Source organism: Camelina sativa, chromosome 8 (assembly GCF_000633955.1).
Source record: "Camelina sativa cultivar DH55 chromosome 8, Cs, whole genome shotgun sequence".
In the NCBI taxonomy this organism is placed as follows: Eukaryota; Viridiplantae; Streptophyta; class Magnoliopsida; order Brassicales; family Brassicaceae; genus Camelina; species Camelina sativa.
In genome coordinates this window covers 26,501,420-26,525,387 of record NC_025692.1, presented here as the reverse complement: position 1 = coordinate 26,525,387, position 23,968 = coordinate 26,501,420, and the positions used below count along the sequence as shown (strand labels likewise).

General features: G+C 35.8%; 4 protein-coding genes, 1 long non-coding RNA gene and 1 pseudogene across 5 annotated transcripts; 4 read left to right on the top strand and 2 right to left on the bottom strand.

The window, feature by feature from the left end:
• Positions 1,527-3,832, top strand: LOC104708795 (annotated as a pseudogene).
• Positions 6,042-8,781, top strand: LOC104708794. The gene has a single exon (XM_010425425.1). The coding sequence runs from the start codon at positions 6,150-6,152 to the stop codon at positions 8,718-8,720; it is 2,571 nt and encodes an 856-aa protein (XP_010423727.1). The 5' UTR covers positions 6,042-6,149; the 3' UTR covers positions 8,721-8,781.
• Positions 9,465-10,971, bottom strand: LOC104708793 (acylphosphatase-like). The gene is made up of 2 exons (XM_010425424.2): positions 10,638-10,971; positions 9,465-9,895 (listed from the first exon to the last, which is right to left on the bottom strand). The coding sequence occupies exons 1-2, from the start codon at positions 10,908-10,910 to the stop codon at positions 9,629-9,631; spliced, it is 540 nt and encodes a 179-aa protein (XP_010423726.1). The 5' UTR covers positions 10,911-10,971; the 3' UTR covers positions 9,465-9,628.
• Positions 16,886-17,716, top strand: LOC104708791. The gene is made up of 2 exons (XR_754828.2): positions 16,886-17,012; positions 17,599-17,716. It is a non-coding gene; the product is annotated as an uncharacterized LOC104708791 (long non-coding RNA).
• LOC104708792 (heavy metal-associated isoprenylated plant protein 3) lies at positions 17,252-20,328 on the bottom strand. Its single transcript, XM_010425423.2, has 5 exons — positions 20,174-20,328; positions 19,887-20,043; positions 19,481-19,773; positions 18,419-18,497; positions 17,252-18,117 (listed from the first exon to the last, which is right to left on the bottom strand). Exons 1-5 carry the CDS (start codon positions 20,180-20,182, stop codon positions 17,501-17,503), a joined length of 1,155 nt encoding a protein of 384 aa, XP_010423725.1. The 5' UTR covers positions 20,183-20,328; the 3' UTR covers positions 17,252-17,500.
• Positions 20,995-22,985, top strand: LOC104708790. The gene is made up of 2 exons (XM_010425422.1): positions 20,995-22,091; positions 22,408-22,985. Exons 1-2 carry the CDS (start codon positions 21,322-21,324, stop codon positions 22,769-22,771), a joined length of 1,134 nt encoding a protein of 377 aa, XP_010423724.1. The 5' UTR covers positions 20,995-21,321; the 3' UTR covers positions 22,772-22,985.

The following is a 23,968-nucleotide window of genomic DNA, read 5'->3' as shown; positions in this document are numbered from 1 at the left end:
AAATTTTGTCACTCGTTTCCTCGGTTTCGTAAATAATAGCTTCTGATTTTTCACTTTAGGGTTTCTAATTTGAATTTCATGTTATTTTCACTTTGGGGTTTCTAATTCCTTCTGTTTCCTTTTTTTAGTTTGTTGATTTAAATTTGTATTAGTAGATGCTATGAATTGATTGATCGGTAATGTGGCTTTTTGATTGATCCTTGTCGTCAAGCTTTGATGAATGAGGGTTTATTAATTAATTGGGTAACTTCTGTGTGTGTGTTTTTCAGGAGGAATTGAAGGAATGGGATCAGTAGTGTCTCTTGCTCCTTGCTTGGTGATGCTAATGTAAAGATGACCGAGAGATTACTGTAAGTTTTTTTTTTTTTTTTCCAATGTTATATATTACTGTAGGGTAGTATTACTCTAGAAGGTTTATTTACTGAAATTGTTGGAACAAAGTTACATGTTCACTTCTTCTATTGACATGTTATTTACTTTGTCCTTTTTGTTATTTCAGATCATGGATGATGCTTTTAACTACCAGTGATGGCGTTGCCTGATTGTCCTCAGGCGTTCTCTTGGGTTAATTGCTCTACACACATCTTTTTTAGTATTTCACTTTCGTTCTCTGGTTTTATTTTCTTCTTCTTCTTCTAATTGCATGTTAATATTTACTTGTCGTTTTATGTTCAAGGCAAATAATAATGTGTTAGTTAGTGTGGTCATCTCTCGAACATTGTGGAGTTATTTCAAAAATAAGCTCAATTCTTGTTTCTGCCCACAAGAATGAAGCCTAGTTAAACCCATCTACAATGCCGGCCCATTATACGCTTATTATATTTGTTTTAGTTTAAATATTTAGTTGCAATTCACACGTTCACGGCATCAAAAGTGAAAACCTAAACATGCAATGATTTGGTTTGTTTATGAAAGAAATAATATGCACGTCGCATTGCCCGACCTTTACTACTCATAGTCATAACTAAAAATCTAAGCTTAGTTTTACTAATCTGGAAACTCGAATATAAACTTGTTATTGTTACTTTTACATCTTTAATCTCTAAATCGATCATTGACTTTGCGTTGGAAAGATCTGTCGATTGTAAACACTGCACTTCGTTAATTATTTTATATTCAAACTATACATCCCTATAAAAAATACAAAGATCCGTAAGCGAAATATACTATTAAACAAAAGTTGAAAGAGTGGTGAGAATAAGGATGCGCCCATGTGGAAAAAAGAAAATAAAATAAGAGGACAGATCATTCAAATATTTGAAAAACTGAGAGTTGCATAGGCCGACCTTGCCCCCTTCACGAAAAATGTGAGGTTAATTGTTTTATTTAGTGTAGAAAAATACTCGGTTGGTAATAAATAATACTGTTGAGATATTTAATCTCGAAAACTGATCGTTGACATTTTCTTTGGACAGCCTGTAAGATTTAGATTATCGACTATTAGTTTTTTTTTTTTTTTCTTCTTTAAGTAGGTTATTTCATTGGTACGTAATCTATGTTCCACTAGCATTCAGAAACGAAAAAAAAAAAAAAGCATTCATTTAGAGAGAGAGAGCATTAAGTAAGCCACCACCTCTCACATTCATACTCAAAAATCTCTCATAATCTTTAATCACTCGTTAATCAGCTAATCTTTTCTCAGTAATTATGTCTATGTATTCGTATTCGGATTCAGAGCTAATATCACTCATTACTAATATAATCTCTTACAACGACGTAGTGCGTCATAATTGGCATTCGATTTCGGTTACGAAGCTCATATCACTATTTGTTAAGGTTATCTCTTTTGTCAGCTCAAGGGATTTCCAATGGCAGCTGAAGAAGCCGGGGTCGAAGCTGATGTCACTCACTAGACAAGCAATCTCTGTCTACAACTCTATGGATTTGGATTCTCAGCCGAAGCCGCTAAGGAAGCTCATATCATTCATTGCTCACAAAACTTATAACGAAATAAGTAGAGGTTCGGATCTTACCAGATTTTCCAAGTTTCAAAATATCTGCATCTATAAGGAATTGGAGTTGGAGTCACTCCTTGGTCAAACAATGAAACTCGAGCCAGAGCCGGAGCTTATATCACTCATCCATCAAATAATCTCCCACGTCATCTCTATGAACCCAGAGTGGAAGAAGCTTGTTTCCTTACGCCCTCAAGTACACGTAAGTTTTGAAGAAGGAAAATTTCATGTGATTGAAGAAGCCATTTGTGTCAACAATAGCAAGTGGGACTGTCATCCTTTAAACTGGAGAATACTCAATATGACAGGATATAGATCCCATTTTGTCTGCCGAGGCTGCAATGGCGAGAACCATGAACAATATGTCAACGCTCCACTTGAGATCGAACACCCATTATTGCATCCAGACCATTCTCTTCAGCTTGTCTTGTTGAAAGGTAGGCATAGTTCCAGGAAATGTTACTGTTGTGAGAAAAAACTCAAAGCGGTTTTTTTTTATTGCTCGGCTTGCGATTGTGCTATAAATTTAGCTTGCTTGCAAAAACCACCGGTCTTGTCTATAGCCCACCCGAAGTGGCATGAGCACACTCTTGCTCTGTTTCCAAGACAAGCTTCTTTAACTTGCAGTCTTTGTGGCTTAGCTGATCTAACCTCCCCGATCTATATGTGTCCCCCATGTGATTTTGTGGTCCATCGAAGATGTATCAACCTACCGCGTGTCATAAGGATATCTCGTCATCCTCATCGTCTGTCTTTCACTCCTTCTTTTGACCAAGGAAATTGGTCTTGTCATGTTTGTCGCAGAAAGATCAACAACGACTACGGAGGTTATTCTTGCATCAAGGAAGGTTGTTCGTATGTGGCTCATTCGAAATGTGCCACACAGAGCAATGTGTGGGATGGAAAAGAACTTGAGAGAGTGCCTGAAGAAGACATTAAGGAAGTTAAGCCGTTTGTGAGGATAAGCGATGGAATTATACAACATTTCAGTCATCGACAACACCATCTGAAGCTTGATGAGAACACATGCAGAGGTTACGACGACAAGAAGCTGTGTCAAGCATGCATCACGCCAATCTATTTCGGTAATTTCTACTTTTGTATGCAATGTGATTTCATTCTCCACGAAGAATGTGCTAATCTTTCTCCAGAAACGCATTATCCGATACATCCTCATATGCTCACTCTAGTAGGAGGATATGATGGTGTTATAGAATACTATGAGGGTAGATGTTTAGCTTGTTATCGGATTTGCACAAGTGGTTTCTTCTATGAGTGCCGTTGCGAAGATATGGGTCCGTTTCTGCTACATCTGCAGTGTGCCACAATTTCTGAGCCATTAATCCATGGAAGTCATATGCATCCTTTATTCCTAACATCCAAACCACACGAGAATAAAATATGTCAGGTTTGCAAAAAGTCAAGACGACGTTCTCAGTTAAAAGAAACATTCAACTGCATTGAGTGCGACTTTGCTTTGTGTTTCAAATGTGCTACATTGCCTCAAAAGGTGAGGTATAAGCATGACATGCATATGCTCACTCTTTCTTATGGGAATGAGACAAACACCATCACATCTTGGTGTGAAATTTGTGAGGAAAAAATAAACCCTGATAAGCGGTTTTATTCGTGTGATGAGTATTGCTGTGTCACCATACATGTTAAATGTTTGATCGGAAAAGACTTATACATGAAACCTGGTTCATCATTTTTCTTCTTTGATGACAAGGTACATGTTCTGCCCAACGACCATCATATGTCTCGACCTATTTGCTCCAAATGTGAGAAGCATTGTCCATACAAAATAGTTTTCCAGTGGTCTGGGCTAATATTTTGTTCAACATATTGTACTTGTACTAGAATAAGAAGTAAACCAATTGTTTGATGGTCATTGCTTTTCTTGTAATTTTCTTTTTATTTAATTTGTATTTTTGTTGTAAGATATTTTCACGGAAATTTGACTCATACAAGTAGTTCTTGAACGAGTTCTTTTCTTTTTTATTTTGGTATTGATCTCAAAGTCTCAAGGAACATATGATTTCATCAGAAAGCAAGATACTTGGTTGAGCCAAACCCCATACCATACCATCCTTTCCCAAACCCTCTTCTATGACTGTGAGTCTACGAGTCCCATATTTTGGATCGCAAAACCCCTTAGTTGTATGTCATACGTTATTTTGTTCCTCAAAAGCCCCAAAATGTTCACCATTCTGTACAAATAACTCAGTCCGGTTTGACTGGTTCGGTTCTGTACCGAAATGATGACGAGACAAAATATTAAGGTTATCCAGAACAAATGAACAGTATAAAACACTGTATATATTTTGTTCAAAATTTAAAAAACACTGTATATATTTGGCATTGAGAAGAAACAGAGTTGTAGAAATGTTACGATTTTTCATTACATGGCTCCTTGTTCTTTAACTTTAAGTACATTGTTCAGGAATCTGCTGCAACTACTGCCGGGGAACAAAAGTTCCTATATCCATCACGAATAATGGGCGGTTACTACCTGCATTTCATGATCTTCTGCATGAACTTTTAAATTTAATCATGCAGAAATGTAAGTTTTAGGCTTCAGTCATTTCCCTTCGCTGTTAGTGTATTGTACCATTACTACCTAATCGGACATTGATGCGCTCGTTGTTCGAGATGTTTCCACAAGTACTTTGCTTTTGCGTCAATAATGAATCTTGAACAAGTTTGGGGAACGTTCCTCTGAATCGGCCGACAGTGATATTTTGGTTTTAAAGTAAGACTATTATTTCTTTAATCAGAATTTTTATTATAAATCTAGGGAAATTTGTCTAAAATTTTGCTCTATATTTAACTATATATGAAAAAAAATTGTATTACGAGTTCGTTGTGCATTTTTTCTTTGTTTATGAAGAAAATGTGAAAGTTGCAGAGGCCGACCTGTAATCTAATCTTACACATAGCTCTCATTAATAAAATCCTCAACTGTTCAGATCTCTAATCTCTAACTCCGTCGTTGACTTTGGAGTGGAACAACCTGTAATGTGTAAATTTTGAGGAGGTCTCTTAATTTCTATTTTAATTATCTTAAAATATGCATATACCAAGACAAGATCCACTAGCTTAGGGCCTAGGGGGTATAATTAATGTAAAACTCAAAGTAGAAGACTGCATGAGATTAGATATGGAGAGCACCAAGTTTATTATAATCATTTTCATCATACAGTAGTCATATTCAAAAGGACTCTTTACCACTCATTATTACTCAAATAATGTGAAAGTCTGCAATTTTCACATTATTATATACACACGACGTGTGAGATCAATGTAGTCTTCGTTACCAACGTATCCAACCAAAATGGTTAGAAAAAAACAAAAAGAACACCGTAAGTTTTGTCAAATACAAGTAATTAAAAACCCTGGGTTTTTTGTTCTATGATATCTGATCTTTCGGAGTAAATGCACAATAATATAACAGCAAATGCTTTGCATCAATGACTCGATCGACCGTTCTTCGATATATTTTGTGTTTTAATAAATTTTGTGAGAAGTTGTTATTAAAAGAGGATGTTAATTTTCTTGCGAGTTCTTTATGCATCTATTCAGTGCTAATTCAACTTGCTAGTATATTACCCTTTATTGGACACAAGTCACACAACACAATGGCATCAAAAAAGTCAAAGCGGATCATGATTCTGTTTTGTTTATGATTTATGAATAAAAATGTGAAAGTTGCACAGGCAAACCTATATACACATATCTCAGCCTAATTTATTATTCTAGACACTCGAAGACATACAGTAGTCAGTAGATGGTAAGTTGTAATATTTTACTGGTAGATTTTTTTTATCTCGATATATCGATCATTGACTTTTTGTGTTTGGACGCACCATTGAATTATGCTCAGTTAATTGCAATATTGTGTTGAGGTATCAAAACGTTTGATCGTTGACTTTTGAATTCGGACAGCCTGCTTGAGATTGAGATTGAGATTGTGTCGTGACTTTCTTTTATTAACTACTACATATGATATACTGTATATTTCATGCGTATATTATCATGATTAAGAAAACAAAAAAAAACGTATGATTGATACAAAGCGGACTAAGTTAATTACATTCATAATTACAATCTCTCGTAATACTGTAATATTCTTTCGATTTTCAATAATCTCTCAGATTTCTCGTTACTCAATCAAACAATCTCTCCCGGAGCTCTATGGATTCCGAGCAGGAGGAATTGAAGCTTATGTCACTCATAAGTCAACTATACGATCTCGGAGACATTGTGGAGGATTTGAATAATTGTGATTCGGATTCCATTCAGAAGTGCATATCACTTATTATTCAAATAATCACTCTCGTCAGAGTCAGCTCGACGGATTTAGAATCGCTGCCAGAACAACCGGAGTCAAAACTCATGTCACTCATTTCTCAAACAGTCTCTTGCTTCAAATCAATGGATATGGATTCCCAACCAAAACCGCTGCAAGATTTAATACAACTCATATCTGTAAAAATCTCTCTCCTCGACTCTACAGATTCGGATTTGGAGCCAGACTCCAATTTGAAGCTCTTGACACTCATTCATGAAACATCTGATCTAGAGCCGGAGCCGGAGCTCATATCACTCATCTGTCAAATATTCTCCCTCGTCAAGTCGGAGTCAGAGCCGGAGCCAGAGCCAGAGACAGAGCTAGTACCGCTCAAATCACTCATCTCTCAACTAATGTCTATCAACAACGTCCGCAAGGAGGACCCGCCGCCTATTGAAGGCGTCTGTAAGGAGCCGGAGTGGGAGTTATTCACGCCACTCGTTACACAGCTAATGTATCTCTTTAGCACAATGGACTTGGATTCGCAGCCGAAGCAGCGGAAGTGTGAGTCTCAGCTGATGTCACTCATTAAGCAAATAATCTCTCTTCTCAACTCTATGGATTTGGATTCCCAGCAGAGGCTCATATCACTCATTTCTCAAAGATTGTATTTCTTCAGTCCATCGGAGACAGAGTCGGAGCTCACGTCACTGATCTCACTCATCCCTCAAATACTCTCCCTCGCCATCTCTACGGATTCAGAATGGGGGAAGCTTATTTTGGTATGCCCTCAAGTACAAGTAAGTGTGGTGGAAGAAAATTTTCACGTGGATCGACAAGTCTCGTGGAACACCGATAACAAGTGGAAGTGTCTCCCTTTAAACTGGGAGAAATTCAGGCTAGCAGGAGGAAGAGAAGACGACACCCACTTTCTCTGCCGAGGTTGCAATGGCGAGAACCATGGAGAATATAACAAGGCTCCACTCGAGATCAAACACCATCTTCACCCTAAACATTCTCTCCAGCTTGTCTTGTTTCGCAAGTCTGAGATTAAAACGAGGGATTGCTATTGCTGTGATAAAGAACTCGATGAGATTTTTTATTATTGCTCGGCTTGTGATTATGCTATGAATATTGTTTGCGTGGAGAAACCACCAGTCTTGTCCATTGACCGTTCCAAGTGGCATCGTCAGCATCCACTTGCTCTGTTTCCGAGACTCACTTCCTTGACATGCAACCTATGTGCATTGTCACATTCAAGATGTCCTTTCTACATGTGCCCCCCTTGTAACCTCGTGGTTCATCAAAGTTGTATCAGCTTACCACGTGTCATTAGGATATCTCGCCATCCTCATCGTATCTCTTTTACGTCTACGTTTGACCAAGGAGATTGGTCTTGTGGTGTTTGTCGCAGAAACATCAACAATAAATATGGGGGCTTTACTTGCAACAAGGACGGTTGTTCCTTTGCGGCTCACTCGAAATGTGCCACACAAAGCAATGTGTGGAATGGTGTAGATCTTGAGAACGTGCCAGAAGAAATTGAAGAAGAAGACGTTGAGCCGTTTGTGAGGATAAGCGACGGAATCATACAACATTTCCGTCATCAGCAACATCATTTGAGTCTTGATATGAACACGGGCAGAGATTACGACGAGAATAAGCAGTGTCAAGCATGCTTCACCCCAATCTATTTCGGTAATTTCTACTCATGTATGCAATGTGATTATATTCTCCACGAAAACTGTGCAGAACTTTCTCGCAAAATACATCACCCGATACATCCACATCTGCTCACTCTAGTTGGAAGTTACAACAGTGATATAGTCTGTACAGAACGATGCTCAGCTTGTTATGGGTTGTGCATAGCTGAATTCTTCTATAATTGCGGTAAAACTGGATGTGACTTTCAGCTGCACGTGCCGTGCGCTACAATTTCCGAGCCATTGATTCATGAAAGCCACACACATCCTTTATTCCTAACATCCAAACCAGGGGAGCAGAGAATTTGTTCGGCTTGCAAAAATGCAGAGTCGTGTGCCACAACGGAAACATTCAATTGCATTGAGGAGTGTAACTTTGCTTTGTGTTTTGTGTGTGCTACTTTACCTCAGAAGGTGAGGTATAAGCATGATAAACACATTCTCACTCTTTGTTTTGGCAAAGAGATAAGTACTTTGACGTATTGGTGTGAAGTTTGCGAGGGAAAAATTATGTCCAAGGAACGGTTTTATATGTGTGATGAGTATTGTTGTGTCACCCTACACATTAAATGCATGCTTGGGGAGGATTTATACATGAAGCCTGGTTCATTGTGGAACCACTACAATAGAAAAGTAAGTGTTCTGTCCAACAATCATATGTTTCGACCTACTTGTTCAAACTGTAAGAAACGCTGTCCACACAAAACAGTTTTAGAAGAGCATGGATTAATATTTTGTAGCCAACATTGTTGGCGTTTATCTCTGCATTGACCAGATAGCTTGATGGACATTGTTCTTGTAAGAAATATTATTGAATTTTTATTGTGTTGTACTTGGTTAGTCAAACACTGATATATCCAATACTTTGCTTTTTGCATCAGTGGTAATTTTTTTTTTTTTTGTTTTTTTTTCAATCTCAAAGCCTCAAATCCGGTCATTCCCGGGTAAAGTTGTGAATGTGAAATATACTAACAGTTGTGACACCACTATCGGGGCGTCTAGATACGATTAGTAAGAGCTTCTATAGTTTGCAAAGAGCTTATCGCAGAGCAAGCTACTGCATCACTCGGAAACTGTTTTATTATTTACTGGTGACAATGCGGTTAAGGTCACATAACACCGCTGTCGTACCGCAGCACCATTCTAGGCCTCCAGATTTCCCAACTCTTTGAGATGACACGCTACCTAAAGCGTAGAGAGGTTTGGTTCAGTTTTCTTCAAAACTGAACACACTATTGGTAAATTTGAAAACGGTCCTTTTGTCTTATAAGCATGAAGCCCAAATCGTCTATCGGGTAACTCTATTCCAATCGGCCTACAAGAATGAAGCCCACTCAGACCAAGGCCTATATGCGGAGAGTCAACGAGGATTCCCCAACTTGTTCCAGAGTTTTTTTCTTTGGGTTATTTCCTTACGATTCCGGCTATTACCGTCTAACCAACCGGTTCGATTGCATCTGCTTTGGTCCAATCAAAGCAAGAAAGCAAGAGTTTATGAATCTGCATTGTGTTTAGTGTTTTTCTCTAATCGCTGCTTATATTGAAGTTTATGATTCTGTGGTTTATTAATGTTGAAGTTGATAAACCTTGTTACACAACTGATCCATATATCCATAATCATTGCAATAGTCAGAGAACCCTCTCTTTCGCTCTCTTTTTTGTTGTTTCAAGAGAATCAGTCAGACGGTTGATCTGTACTCAAAACCTGCTCCTGGTTGTTCAGTGGAAGGGAAAGCCTCTAAGCCAGTTACCATGGCTGCAGGAGGGCCACGGCGACACCTCTGATGCATCTCATCAACAGTTTCAGGTGGTCCAGAAAAGAGTGCTTCCACTGAACCGTCCCTACGATTCCTGACCCATCCCTTTAACCCGAGCTGCTCAGCGTTCTCAACAGTCCAGTTCCTGTAGCACACTCCCTGTACTCTTCCCTTTATCACCATCCTCACCTGCACCAACAATTAGACATCTTCAAACCATATTATCAGAGAACTAAGAAGCATGGTACAATCAAATTGTGGAATATTTAGTAGATATCTAATCCAGTCAGCATCATGTTCATATTATGGTGATTCAGAGAACTCCAAAAGTTGTTAAAACAAACAGGGGAAAAAAAAAGAAGAATAGACCACTTGATAATGCCAAACCAGCATAAAGATACCAATGAACCTCTCAGTTCTCTAGTCCTCTACCGATAAACTAATCAGAAACAGAAGAACTTGCACGACGCAAATCAAAATGCAGATGGGTTTCCAGTATTAGAATTGCATCTCACTCAACCTTTTGATGGACTCACAGACTCCTCAAGTCGGAAACTTCAAATCGCCAACATATGAGACAAACAAAAGAGTCTAGAAGCTGAACAAGCATCATAGTTTTATTTACAGCATAAAATCTCAGTACCACGATTTTGATAATCAATGAGAAACAACAACAACAACTACCCCCCATTCTATATAGAGACGCAGAAGGAAACCTCACGCTATGGAATAAATTCATATGGTTGATTCACAGAGTCAAACAAAGCAAAACCATCATCAATCCACATTGAAACCAAAAAAAAAAACATTTAAGAGGAAAAACCTAATTGAGTAATTTCAACAGGAAACAGAATTGGCTCTCAATTACCCTAAACACCATTAAAAATCTAAACTTTTGTCACAATTACCACGAATTTTAAGGAAAAAATACCGTTTTAGAAGAATCGGATTGGTGGGGAGACCCAGATTCAGCCTGAGTGGCCATGAAAGACACAGGAGCAGACGAGCGAAGCCAAAGCAGGGGACGAGGAAGACGAAGAGCGGCAGAGAACAGAGGAAGAGTACGAAGAGGAGGATTCCGATGGTAAGCGCGAATGAAGAGGCTACGAGGATTACGGGATCTATTAAACAGTGAAGTGGAGATTTGTGAAACCTTGCCGAAACTCAGAAATCTTGTTCCAGTTCCGACAACAATTGATGCCATTCTCCGGTGGAGAGAAACTTTCTCGTGTTTCTTCTTCAGAGTTTTTCTTTTCTTTCTTTTTTTTTTGGTTATTATTTTCCTCAACGAACGATCCCGGTTCTGTTTAATTAACCGGTCCGATTGTATCTGGTTCGGTCTGATCAAGATTATTTCCCAAAATATCCATTGCTTTTTAAGTTTTAACATTAGTGGTAATTTTCAAACTTTGTAGAACATTGTGGGGTATTCAGTAAATCTCTCAAATCTTCTTTTGGCCCATTAGAATGAGCCCAGTGAAACCAATCTTAAATGCTGGCCCATTTAAGCTCTTTTTTTTTCTTTTCTTCTTTGCTTCCCTTCGTTTTCTTAAATGCTGGTCAAGTACTACTACTAGTGTGAAATTGTGAATAGATTCAAATTTCAATGAAAATATCCAAAAAAAAAAAAAAAAATTGTAATTCCAAACACGTAATTTCAACATGTAGAACAGTAGAAGTAATGTTACAGAAATTTGAAACTGGAAGCTTAAATGGACTTATCTTATTGATCATATAAAATCAAGTCAGCCTTATAAGATCAAGTCAGTTTAGTATTTAATACGCTTAGGTTCAAAGCGGTTGAAAATCAAATTGACAAATAATTAATGCAAATGGAATGGTCAAATTATTTTCCACTTTTTTTTTGTTGATTAAATAGTCAAAAGTCAAATTAACGTCTCATGGGAGACTTGGACTAAATATAATTAGTGGCTTCCTTGTATATAGAAAGGATCAAAGGACTCTTCTTCTCAGCCCCTTCAACCAAAAACGAGGAACGAAAGACTCGAGGGAGTAAAACGAAACGAAACAAGGTGGAAACATGGTTGCACGTGTGGCTGCGCGACTTTTAACCAAAATTTGACCAGTCAGAATTTACTTATAATATTCAAATTGTTTTATTACAAGTTGTTATATTTTATTTAAAATGAGTTTGACATGGTTATTATACTTATATCAGACTGCGTTTGAAAAGTGTTTTAATTTAACCCAAGTTTTCTTTAGAAAGTTATTAATTTCGGCTTCGATCGGAGTTATAGTTCCCATAATTCTAAACATGAATACTTCAGAGTTAAGAGCTACGTGAAACATCATGCATATATTGATATTAACCTTCTTTTTTTTTGGATAAAAAGCATATATATATATTTAAAATTAAGAAAATTAAGAAACAAAAGATATCACTATATGCATGATGTTTACCAGTAAACATTAATAATACATGGTTAGCCTGTAGCTCTATTTCTTAATTTTCTTTTGTTAAGTTAGGATCAATTTTACATATAGTTTATAATCAAAGAAAAAAAACATTTATATATCATTTAATTTATATGACATTCAAAAAAAGAAAAACATATCAGAGAAAATATGGGAAAGGAATATATATAATTGTCTACTGTCTACACTCACATGTAGCGAGTTTTTTTTCTTTCTATTTTTCATGGAACACAACACAACTAAATAAAACATAAGAAGACGAAGACCTTTCTATTTTTGTGATCAATATTTTCCAGCCTGTACTTGTGGGGGAGACTCGTGCCGTGCAATCCAATCCGAGAGACACAAAAATATAAATTGCCATGTGGGCCTGACGTGGACCGATCCCACTAAATTATAACATATCAACATATTATTAATCATAAATCATCATCACCCATCATTTTGATGACCATGATTCATGCTTCTTATGCACATACAACTTGATCATCCCTACTAAAAAAATCTCACAAGTCAATCATAACCCCCACATGTATCATCTTTATCACTATAGATGTTTTCGCAAGAAACATCTTGGTTATTAGGATATGGCAAGAAAAAATAACTTTTTCACCAATTAGTAAAAAAGTATGTAAACAATGGTAATTGCAAGTAAAAATAAGAAAGTGGTAAACAAATGTTACGTCACATTCAAAGCTGAGTCAGAAACTCGTTGGCATTGTCAAGTTCATGGTTCTTGCCACTTCATTCTACATTTCTTTAATGTTGCTGACGGATCTTCTTTTTTTCCAAAATTTCTAATAATAATTTTATACTCCATTTTATTAGTGCTGGATTAGGTTTTCGCATCAGCAAATGATTTGGAGGCAATTTAAATTACATTTTTATGTTCATGTGTTGTTTTCCTTTGGTGGAGCTCACATTGAATTATTGTTTTCATATTGACCTTGTGGATAGAAGAAATATTCGAGTTTTCGTTTTGTATACAATTATAAATCTTGAGGGGATCATGTATCTCTATCTATATATGTTAGTACGTTCAATCTTATGTAGTATTAGATAATGGTGGAATATTCCTATATGCATAGCTAATAGCTTTCTGGTTTGATTAATTTGCCCTTAAAATCAAAATCACGTTGTCTTTTTGCGATTTGTTGCGTATGACAGAGACAAGGGAACATTTTTATATTGTTTATAAGATGTATGAATATTTAATTAAAACAATAGCTAAGTGTATTCATACACTATCTATAAGAAACAAATTTTAAAAGAATTTAGTAATAATAATATAAACTGGAGGCAAGAATACAAATGTTTTTGCTGATGTATGAAGCGGCATGAACCTTCTTATCTTAAAAATCATTATTGGTGTTTAAAAAAATAATAAGAACAAAAAATATATATCGGAATCACACACGTAAACGTGATCATACGTCGGTCCGTCCAAATAACTACCCACTCTTAAAGTCTTAATTAAATAAGTATGTGGCTGTTTATCATAGTTTGATAGAAAATGAAACCAGGTCCTTCTGTTCTTTTAGTTAAAAAAACTTTCAACTTAACCGTAAACCGACCTGTAAGTTTAAATATAGTATTTTACTTCTTCAATTTTGACAGTTGGAAATTTTTCATATTTAAAAGTTTGGTGTTTGATCATGACTACCTCTAGTTAACTAAATGATACTAGTATATTAGTATTAGATTTAGGGAATTAATTAGTGAGTCGAAAAAAGGGTTAGGATTAGCTTAATCTGCCCCCACTAACTTTGTATCATGAGTGTGAAAGGAACCAACAATTTTATCTACGAAGGCAACAATAACATTTCCATTGGTTTTGTACTTCATTAACTATAATCATTAATATGATTAAATCTTTTCTTGGCCGTACAAACGCTTGAAGTTTCAAGATCATTCTCGAAGGATAATTGTTTAGCAGTTAACAATAACAAAAATATATTATATATAAAGCAATATTATAATTCCATATATTGATTAATCTATTGTTTTTTTACCATATATCACCACTCGTTATATATGCATTAGTTAGAAGGTTCGAGAATATTACAAAATCAATGACGATGTTCTACAACAAATACATACAACATACAAAGTTTTGTTGCATGGTTCAATTTATAGCAAACTAAAACAATAAAAATGTTTGCACTTACGAACCAGAACATTCATATTTTCCGGCATCGTAGGTTTATTATGCTTTGATAAATAAAAAAAAGCACTCATTTCTTTATGGATCAGTGACGATTCTACAACAAGTATTGTATACTATGAACATAAGTTATTGTTGTGTTATTTTTTTTCATTATCGTCATCAGAGTCACACCTACCTAGGAACACGTACAGATTTGCTCTCCAGTAAAGTTACACTATTGGTTAAAACAACTAAATAATACTATAGATTGTTATGAAAACACTCATTTGATCTTTAGTAAACAAACAAACAAAAAGAAAACAGTCATTTGAATATAAAATAGTTAGCTATTAAATCACTATCCCCGTATATAAATGTATCTATTGGAGAATGCTAATAGTTATTTTGTCTCTTGGCAATTCTAAACCACTCACAAATTTTGATGATCATGTCCGATGAAGACAGCTTTAACTTTAGCACAACTTTTCTTTCTGATACAATAAAGCTAACTTAATACATCCAACCATTTGATCAACAAATCATTAAAATTCAAATCCGTAACTTCGTTCGTACCTAACATCCATAAATAACGTCTCCATCGACTCTTCTTTTTGGCCTTATTAAACCAATGAGTCAAAATATTGTTTCCAATTAATACAATCAATATACACAATGGCGGACCTACATTTAGTGATGGGAGGTCAGCTGACCGGCCCAAATTTTAGGGAAAAAAATTTATTCACAAGTTTTAGAATTTTTTTAACTAGTTTTATGACTCTAGCCTAATTTACTTTAATCTGACCTTCCTTAATTTAATTATAAAAACAAAAAATTCCATTAACCCACAACAAAAAGAAGGAGTTTTTTTAATTTGTTATAAGTTAAAAAAAATCCATTAACCTAATTTTTAAACTAATAATTTATTCTTTGCACTAAATTAAATAAGAAAGAAGAAAAATATCTCTTACTAGTGTATTTCGGATTCTATTCTTCACGTACAACAGATTCTTCAAAATCAAGTTATTTTATATATTAGGTGCAAAACTAAATTTTGTTTTACAATCAAATTAATAATTTTGTTAATTATACTTAGAAATTAGAATTCGAATACAAGTTATGATTTTAAAGAAACACAAAAATCATCTTTTACAATCAAAATATAAAAATCATCTTTACAATCATCTTTTAAAAATTATATTTAGTTTTAGGCTTAAACTAAACCACATTCTACAAAAAACAGTAAAAGATATGATGCTCAAAATAGTTCTGAATTTTGTCGACAAAGATGTATTCAAAACTATTACAAATGAAAATGTGATAAAACTTTTGTATGACTTTTTTATAACATTGTAAATATATATTATATTTATATTAAGTGCAATGATTGTCAAAAAAAATTATATTAAGTGCAATTTTTTTTTATGTTTTGACCTGAGTTAAAAAAAATCCTGGGTCCGCCACTGAATATACATATATATATATATATACACACATATTAGTCGTCTTATAGTATAACATTCTATGCAAGTTGTATGTGTGTTAATGATGTGTTAACCATTATAGTGTTACCCTTTATGGTAAACGAAAAGCTATTATCACCCTCAGAAGTAGAAACTTTTGGAAACAACAAAAGATGATTTTACATGCAAAAAAGATAAATTAAGACGAATTCTCAATGTTCGGCTTCTTCTTCTATAATATAGTTATTAATAAATGAAAGACTAACCAAATATTTTGTTTTAAAGAAATGACAAAAACTCAATTGCTGTCCTAGGACTTTCGTTTGGCATGGATGGACCAGAGACGTTCTTGCTATATCCTATATACGTCATTCGAGATGTGAATTTTGTTAAACTCACATTGGGAAAAATATCTAGGCACACTAACCGAGAAGATTAAAGAGGCGGCACAACAAATATTTGGTTCATACATTATATTTGATCTACAGTCGGTTGATTAATAAAAGTTGGGGAAGAAGACTCGAGAGATCTGAAGGCTAGTATGAATTGGATTGTCAATTTTATGCATAATAATAAATGTTGCGTTATAACTTAGACCCCCATCCGACCCAAAGACTAGTATATGAATTGGATTGTCAATTTTATGCATAATAATAAATGTTGCGTTATAACTTAGACCCCCATCCGACCCAAAGACTAGTATATGAATTGGATTGTTCTTCTCCGCGTTGTGATGATTGAGTTGAAATGCGGTCCTGTATGACTTAGTGTTAGTCGGTTTGTTTTACGTACGTACTGATATTGGATATGTACTACTTTTGAGAGTTTCCTTACACTGTTACACATCTGAACTCTTGGAACGAAACACATATGAGAGTTTTTAGTATATATTTCATTATGATCATTTGAAAATTACATAGCACAAAAAGTTATTATCAATTTACGATACAAAATTATGCCTATATATTTATAGAAGAAATAAACCAACCAACCAACCAATCCACGCCTCTCAAAAACCGGTTCTAACCGGCCAATCCAGCCGGTTTAGATTACCGGACTCGGAAGTTTCCGTGTTTTTTTCGTAGTTTACAATTTTGTCATATCTACCATTCTCTCCCTATATTTTTTAATTATTTACATTATCCTCCCCACTGTTTTTTTATGATTCACATAACAGAACACCCATTTGGATTCTCATCACTAAACAACTCAGGCGCACGCATGTGACCATAAGGATCTGCGTAACCTTGGTGGTTCATATAAGGTNCATCCGACCCAAAGACTAGTATATGAATTGGATTGTTCTTCTCCGCGTTGTGATGATTGAGTTGAAATGCGGTCCTGTATGACTTAGTGTTAGTCGGTTTGTTTTACGTACGTACTGATATTGGATATGTACTACTTTTGAGAGTTTCCTTACACTGTTACACATCTGAACTCTTGGAACGAAACACATATGAGAGTTTTTAGTATATATTTCATTATGATCATTTGAAAATTACATAGCACAAAAAGTTATTATCAATTTACGATACAAAATTATGCCTATATATTTATAGAAGAAATAAACCAACCAACCAACCAATCCACGCCTCTCAAAAACCGGTTCTAACCGGCCAATCCAGCCGGTTTAGATTACCGGACTCGGAAGTTTCCGTGTTTTTTTCGTAGTTTACAATTTTGTCATATCTACCATTCTCTCCCTATATTTTTTAATTATTTACATTATCCTCCCCACTGTTTTTTTATGATTCACATAACAGAACACCCATTTGGATTCTCATCACTAAACAACTCAGGCGCACGCATGTGACCATAAGGATCTGCGTAACCTTGGTGGTTCATATAAGGTGGCGGTGGTGCTTCTTGTCCATACCCTTGACCGTAACCTTGGTTTGCATACGATTCGTGTACGTATCCTTGGTTCGTATACGGTTCTTGTACATACGATTGAGACGATTGGCCTTGCATCATGTAATGCTGCTGTTGTTGACCGTATACTTGTCCTCCTGGTGGGTAGTAATACATCGGCTGTGGAGGATAACCGTAGCCGTTGTACTCCGATTTCTTCACATCCACCATAGCACCACCGTCTCCTCCGACTGCAACATCTTTCTTCTTTTCACCGCCACCGTCGACTTTCTTTTCTCCGACATCTTTAATCTCTTTCTTTTCACCAGCACCTTTATCCTTCTTCTCTCCGCTGGCTGGAGCCGCCGCGGGTGGTGCTCCCTCGTCCTTTTTCGCCGGAACAACTTCGACGGTGCGTTTAAGCTTCTCGTTAAGATAAGGAGTGAGCTGTTTCACGTCAATGATCCCCTTAACTATAACCAAATCCTTGGCGCTATCAATGGAGACTGAATTAACCCCTGTAAATATAAAAAAAATTCAAACATTAATTAATTAAATCAACATGTAAGTAAATTAATAGAAAAATTAAGCTAAGAGATTAGGCTAACCACTTCATAGCGAATCATAAGATATTTTTTCAGTAAAAATAATAAAGAAGCGACCAAATAGGTAGTTGAGTACAACCTAATTTTTAATTTTTATGTTTGCTTTCGTTATCTTCTTCAGTCACCAACCGGATCAATTTGTTTATTAATACTCCTATTTAACTAGTGAAAGAACGTTTCTCAAATTGGGGATTAAGGATCTTAAAAAAAGTACCTTTAATTTTGTTGACAATTCTTTTGATTTTGTGTTCGCAACCTTCACAATGTAACTTGGTCTTCAAAACCACAGTACTCTGTAAAACAACACATCAGAGGAAATTAACATTAGAAAACAATTAAATTTAACTAAATAAATTAAAAGGAATCGTTTTTATTTTTTATTTATAAAAAAAAAAAGGAAAAAAGTCATCAAAATATATATTTGGATACGAACGAGTGTAAATACCGTAAAGTTTGGAAGTGGACACACACACGTTACAGACCACATAACAAAAAAGGCACTTATGACGTATGTAACTTAGAAAATACAATTTTTATCATATAGTTTTTGCCCCTGTTTTAAAAATCCCCGCCTAGCACCGATTACGTCCTGCAAAATTGTTAGGCCCACCCTCTCCGCCTCGATTAATGATTAATCCCCGCCTAGCATCGATTATCTAATTATGTCCGTCTAGTTTGATTATAATCTGTCTACTGCGATTATTTTCCGATTAGTTTTGTATATACCGACTATTTTTAAATTAAAATATAAATCAAATATCTATATTTTTGTTATTTAGACATTTAAATTAAGAGTTTATGATATTTTATAATAACTAATGTACAAAATTTTAATAAAAATCATAAAATTTTCTATTAAAATTATGTTTTTATGTGTTTATCGTAATATTAAAGACAATACTATAGTTTTATATTTTATTTGATATTTTATTTTAACATAAACAGAATTATTCATATATTTAATACTATATATTTGTATTTTATTATTAATTTAATAAAATAACCATAAAACTAGTCCCCGTTTAATCCCCAATTTTCTCGCTAGGCGCTAGGCCCACCCTGACCGCTCGACTAGCGCCTAACGATTTCTAAAACAGGGTTTTCGCTATCTGACTTTTTAAAAAATTTGTCTTTTATTTATATGTGATTAATAATAAGTTTTTTAATAATTTAATTAAGAATTTTTTAAAAATTTGTCTTTTATTTATATGTGATTAATAATAAGTTTTTTAATAATTTAATTAAGAAAGTAGAGATAATAGTAGAAAGTTTGTACCTCTTTTGGTGGTGGTGGAGGAGAAGCTTTCTTGTCTCCTTCGTCTTTCTTCTTCTCTTCCTTTTTCTCATCGGCGGCAGGTTTCTTCTCTGCCGGTTTCTCTTCCGCCGGAGGCTTCTTCTCACCGCCTGAAGGAGGAGGAGGAGCCTCTTTCTTAGGCGGTGCTACAGTAGAGACGAGTTCGACTGGCCTCTTGATTTTGTCGGCTACTTTATCACGAACTGCAACTGGATCTACGTTTCCGACCACCGTCAGTTTGTTACCCTTGTAATCAATCTCCACATCTTTCACACCTAAAACAAAAAGAGAGAGAATAAGCGGTTAGGGTTTTATAAATTCGAAATCTCAAAATAAAAAAAAATAAAAAATTGGGGAATTTGATTAATTATAAATTAACTAATTATACCTTTGATATGTTTTAAAAGTCGTTTGATTTTTTTGCCGCAACCTTCGCAATGCATATCAAGCTTCATAACGACGGTGGTGGTCATCGCACCACCACCATCGGCGGCGGTAGGTTTCTTCTCTGCTTGAGGAGGTTTCGTCGCCGTTTCTTCCTTTTTCTGCAAAAATCGTAAAGAGAAATTGAAATCAATCACGTCGTTAAAGAGAGAGAGAGAGAGAGAGAGAGAGAGAGAGAGAGAGAGATTAATCGAGATCGAAGAAGAAGAAGAAGAAGATGAAGTGACTAACCTCACCCATTGAAGTAGTAGAGAGAATCAGATAAGTTTCCTTTTTCTTTTTATGGAGGAATTTTGAATATACGAACTCTGGGTAAAAGCACCGATAGAGAGAGAGAGAGAGAGAATATTTAGAATTTGGTTTCTGGTTTGGAGAATAAGGAAAAAGGGGAATATGTTGAATTATTTATAGAACTCCTTTTTTTTTTTTTTTTTTTGTGTCTGTGTGTATGATTAATGATGATGTCTGTGAAGGATGGTGATGATATAAAATTGCAATGTATATACTACAATATCACTTAAGTGTATATACGGGAAAAAAGCACGAGGTCAGGATGAGTACGCTGGTTTAAAAAGAAAAAAAAAATGCCGTCGAATTGGACCTCATCATTAAAAGGGCCCATTTACGATGAGGATAAATGACGGCGTTTTAGTTTATTCTTTGCACCCCAATTAATGTCGGCGTGTAAAATTGTAACCGGATCTGGTACGGCCCATTGGATTTGACTTTTAGGTGTTCGAGTTATTTTAATAAGCACGGGAAGGAGGGAGATATCAAACATTTAATTTAAAAAATTTGAGAATGAAAATTAGTAGATCATGTATTTCAGTAATTGTATTGAATGGTTTTTTGATTAACATACCTTTTATAATTAGGGATATAAATTAAACCAAAAAAACAACTAACAAGAATGCATTTTGTATACACTTACTATACATTATTGAAATGCTAGTTTCAATGGGTTTGTTAGTTATATAAATAAAAATAAGAAAAGCCTCCTTTTATATATAGACTATATAGTATATGATTTTTTGCTCGTCGTCTCTCAGGCCCTTAGCTGAAGAAGCAAACCCAATAGGAAGAGCCGAAGATATGTTACGGTTTAGCTGAAATCGGATGGAATTGCTGGTTTGGTTTGATTTATTTCCGGGTTACTACAGCAGTAGTACCATTCTTTGTACAGTTGTAGCGAAGAAAACAGAGGAACCCCCGGTTTTGTGCCATTAATGAAGGGAGAAGCAAAGCAAAAAAATGGAAATTTAGGATAAAAGGTGGAAATGCAAGTTTTGGGAAACGAAGCAAGAAGGGGTTCAGGGTTGGTGTTTCTAGGGTTTTGGTTTTAGCTGCTCCTTAGGGTTAGGGTTTTTCAATTTCAAACAATGTCTCAGCTTTTGGGTCGAGTCGCTAAGCTCTCGTCAGCTGTGAAGAAGCAGAGGCTCTGTTTCAGTGAATTGCGGTCTTTCTCCACGGCGGCGGCGACGCCGTATCTGCTTTTACGCGACACGAACCACAGGAGGGCGATGACACCATCTGGTGGAGGAGTTGTGTTGGACATGAACCTGTACGATCCGAGGAAAGACGAAAGAGTGAAAGTCCCCGACCAGACTCTGTCGGAGGAGCTCAGATGTTCGGTGAAGGTGGGAACATCGAGGGGATGGGTTTTTTTGAGGAACAAAGAAGACTCGACTATGCGTCTCACGAATATCTACAACCCTTGTGCCTCTGCTTCCTCTCATAAGGTTATCAATCTGCCTCCATTTGATGATACTGAAGCTCATATCGCAAGTATCTCTCTCTCAGCCTCCCCAAACCAGCAAGACTGTGTAGTGGCCGCCAAGTCCTGTTTTCCATTTATCAGCCTGTGTCGGCCTGGTGATTCGGATTGGACACACATCAAGGTCCCGTTTTATGCCTCCCAGGTGATGTATTCCTTGAGAGACAGTAAATTCTATCTTTACTGGGGGGGAAAGCAATATTCTGATCTCATCGAGTGCGAGACTAGCTCCTCTGGATTCCCTGAGGTGAGTCTATACCAGAGTTTCCCGAATTCTGACATACCCGAGAGCAGACGAGATCAGGTTAGCTCATCTATGAAGACTCAATACCTGGTCGAGTCACCTAATTCTGGCGACTCCTTCATCGTTTACTGGTAATTATATTCAATCGTCCCTCCTCTTTACCTTGAATTGATGATAGCAAAACTATTGTTTCAGTGTAAAATATATAATAGTAAGGTAGAGGGAGGTTTGTAGATTATTTAGGCATGGAACACTACTGAAATAGAAAGAGAGTGAGAGTGAGAGTGAGAGAAGAGGAGTATTCAGTATTCAGTATTGTGCTTGTTCTGGCTCTGATCACTTTAATGGTGGTTGTTGCATTGTATATATTACACCTTCCGTTCGTTCCTGCTGCATACCAAAGATTTATGATATCCTAATAATAATGTGCCTCTTTTGCTTTTAAAGGTGTAACGAGTACTTGGAATTGAAAGAAGGAGAACCGGAGTCGTGTAACGGCAAGAAACCTCCTTATAGAAGAACCTCCTCTTTCATGATTAAACCCAGAACCTTTGTGGTGTTTAGACAAGACCGTGAGCAAGGGATTGGTTCATACACTGAAGACATTGGCGATCTCTGCATTTTCTTAGGCCAAAGGGAGGCCTTTTGCGTCTCTGCAACCGAGTATCCTGGACTTCACCCTAATTCTGTCTACTATTCAAGCTTCCGCACGGGGTATGGTTACTACGACCTCTCCTCCAACACTCTTCACGACGTTATTGATGAGGCTCCTCTCTCCAGCGTCTCTATGTGGCTTGCCCCTCTCCAGTGAAGAGAGCTTATTTGCTCTCCTCAATTAAAGCTGTTTGTTAACAACTTATTGTCTTGTTGTAATATGCATTTTAGTATTCCATTTCAAAACCATGATGTAGTCGTCTCCTTCTATTCTCTTCCTTGAGTTTGAAGAGTTTTTACATTTTAGTATTGTTGGATATTTGATTATTTGGCTTTTTACGTCGACTCTGAAGAGTTTTTTTTTTTGGGTTCTTCTTTGTTTTTTTTCTTTGGGACAAATCCGTTCTCTTTCTTTATTGCTAATTCCTCTTAATCGTTTTGTGTCTCTTCTATCTAATCTCCTTGTCACGCACGTTTGTTTTTTTATACTTGCTAGTATAACCGACCGCACCGGAAGCAGGAAGTTCTTCAATGTAAAACTGTACAAGTGGTCTTAAAATAAACTACCTGTTTTTTTTTATTTACTGATGGTTAATGTAATGTGTAATACCGGATATAGGGATCCTTCTCTTCTCTCGTGATGGAGATGTTAAGCATACATATATTTACATACAGACCGGTATAGAGAAAAAGGAAGGAATCGGGTTTCAATCAAACGATGTTCCGTTTTTAATTGTTACGAAATTTAATTTTCTCAACCCGTTTTGAAAAATTGAACTTCAAGCCGTTGTCTACGCTCTACAATATGCCTGGCATAAGGGTTATACTAAGCTACACATGGAAGGAGATATAGCATTGAAGTTCTATCACTGGAAATCATAAAATTTGCGACATACAGTTGGATTAGAGAGATAAAAGTCATGGATTCAGAGATTGGAGATAATAAAGTTCAGCTAGGTCTCTAGGGATTGTAACAAGTGTGCGGATATACTGGCAAAATCTTCACTCGCTGCAAATGATACTGTCATTAATCACATATTTAACAGTGCGATAAATAACTCTTTTAAGTATTAATAAAGTTTATGCGTTAAAAAAAAATAACAAATAATAATACTGGATGTTCCGTTTAGAGTTTAACAGATAGTTTCGAATTTTAATTTTCTCAACCCGTTTGAAAATTGAATAATAATCGATGTTCCGTTTAGAGTTTAACCGATAGTTTCTTAACCGGTTTAGAAATTGTGAAATCGATTACAACATTACGAAACGTTTTTTTTTTTTTTTTAATACAACCATTAATTAAAGATAGATTTTGATTTAATACATCAGACTCTTAAGAGAAGGGCTCTAAAAG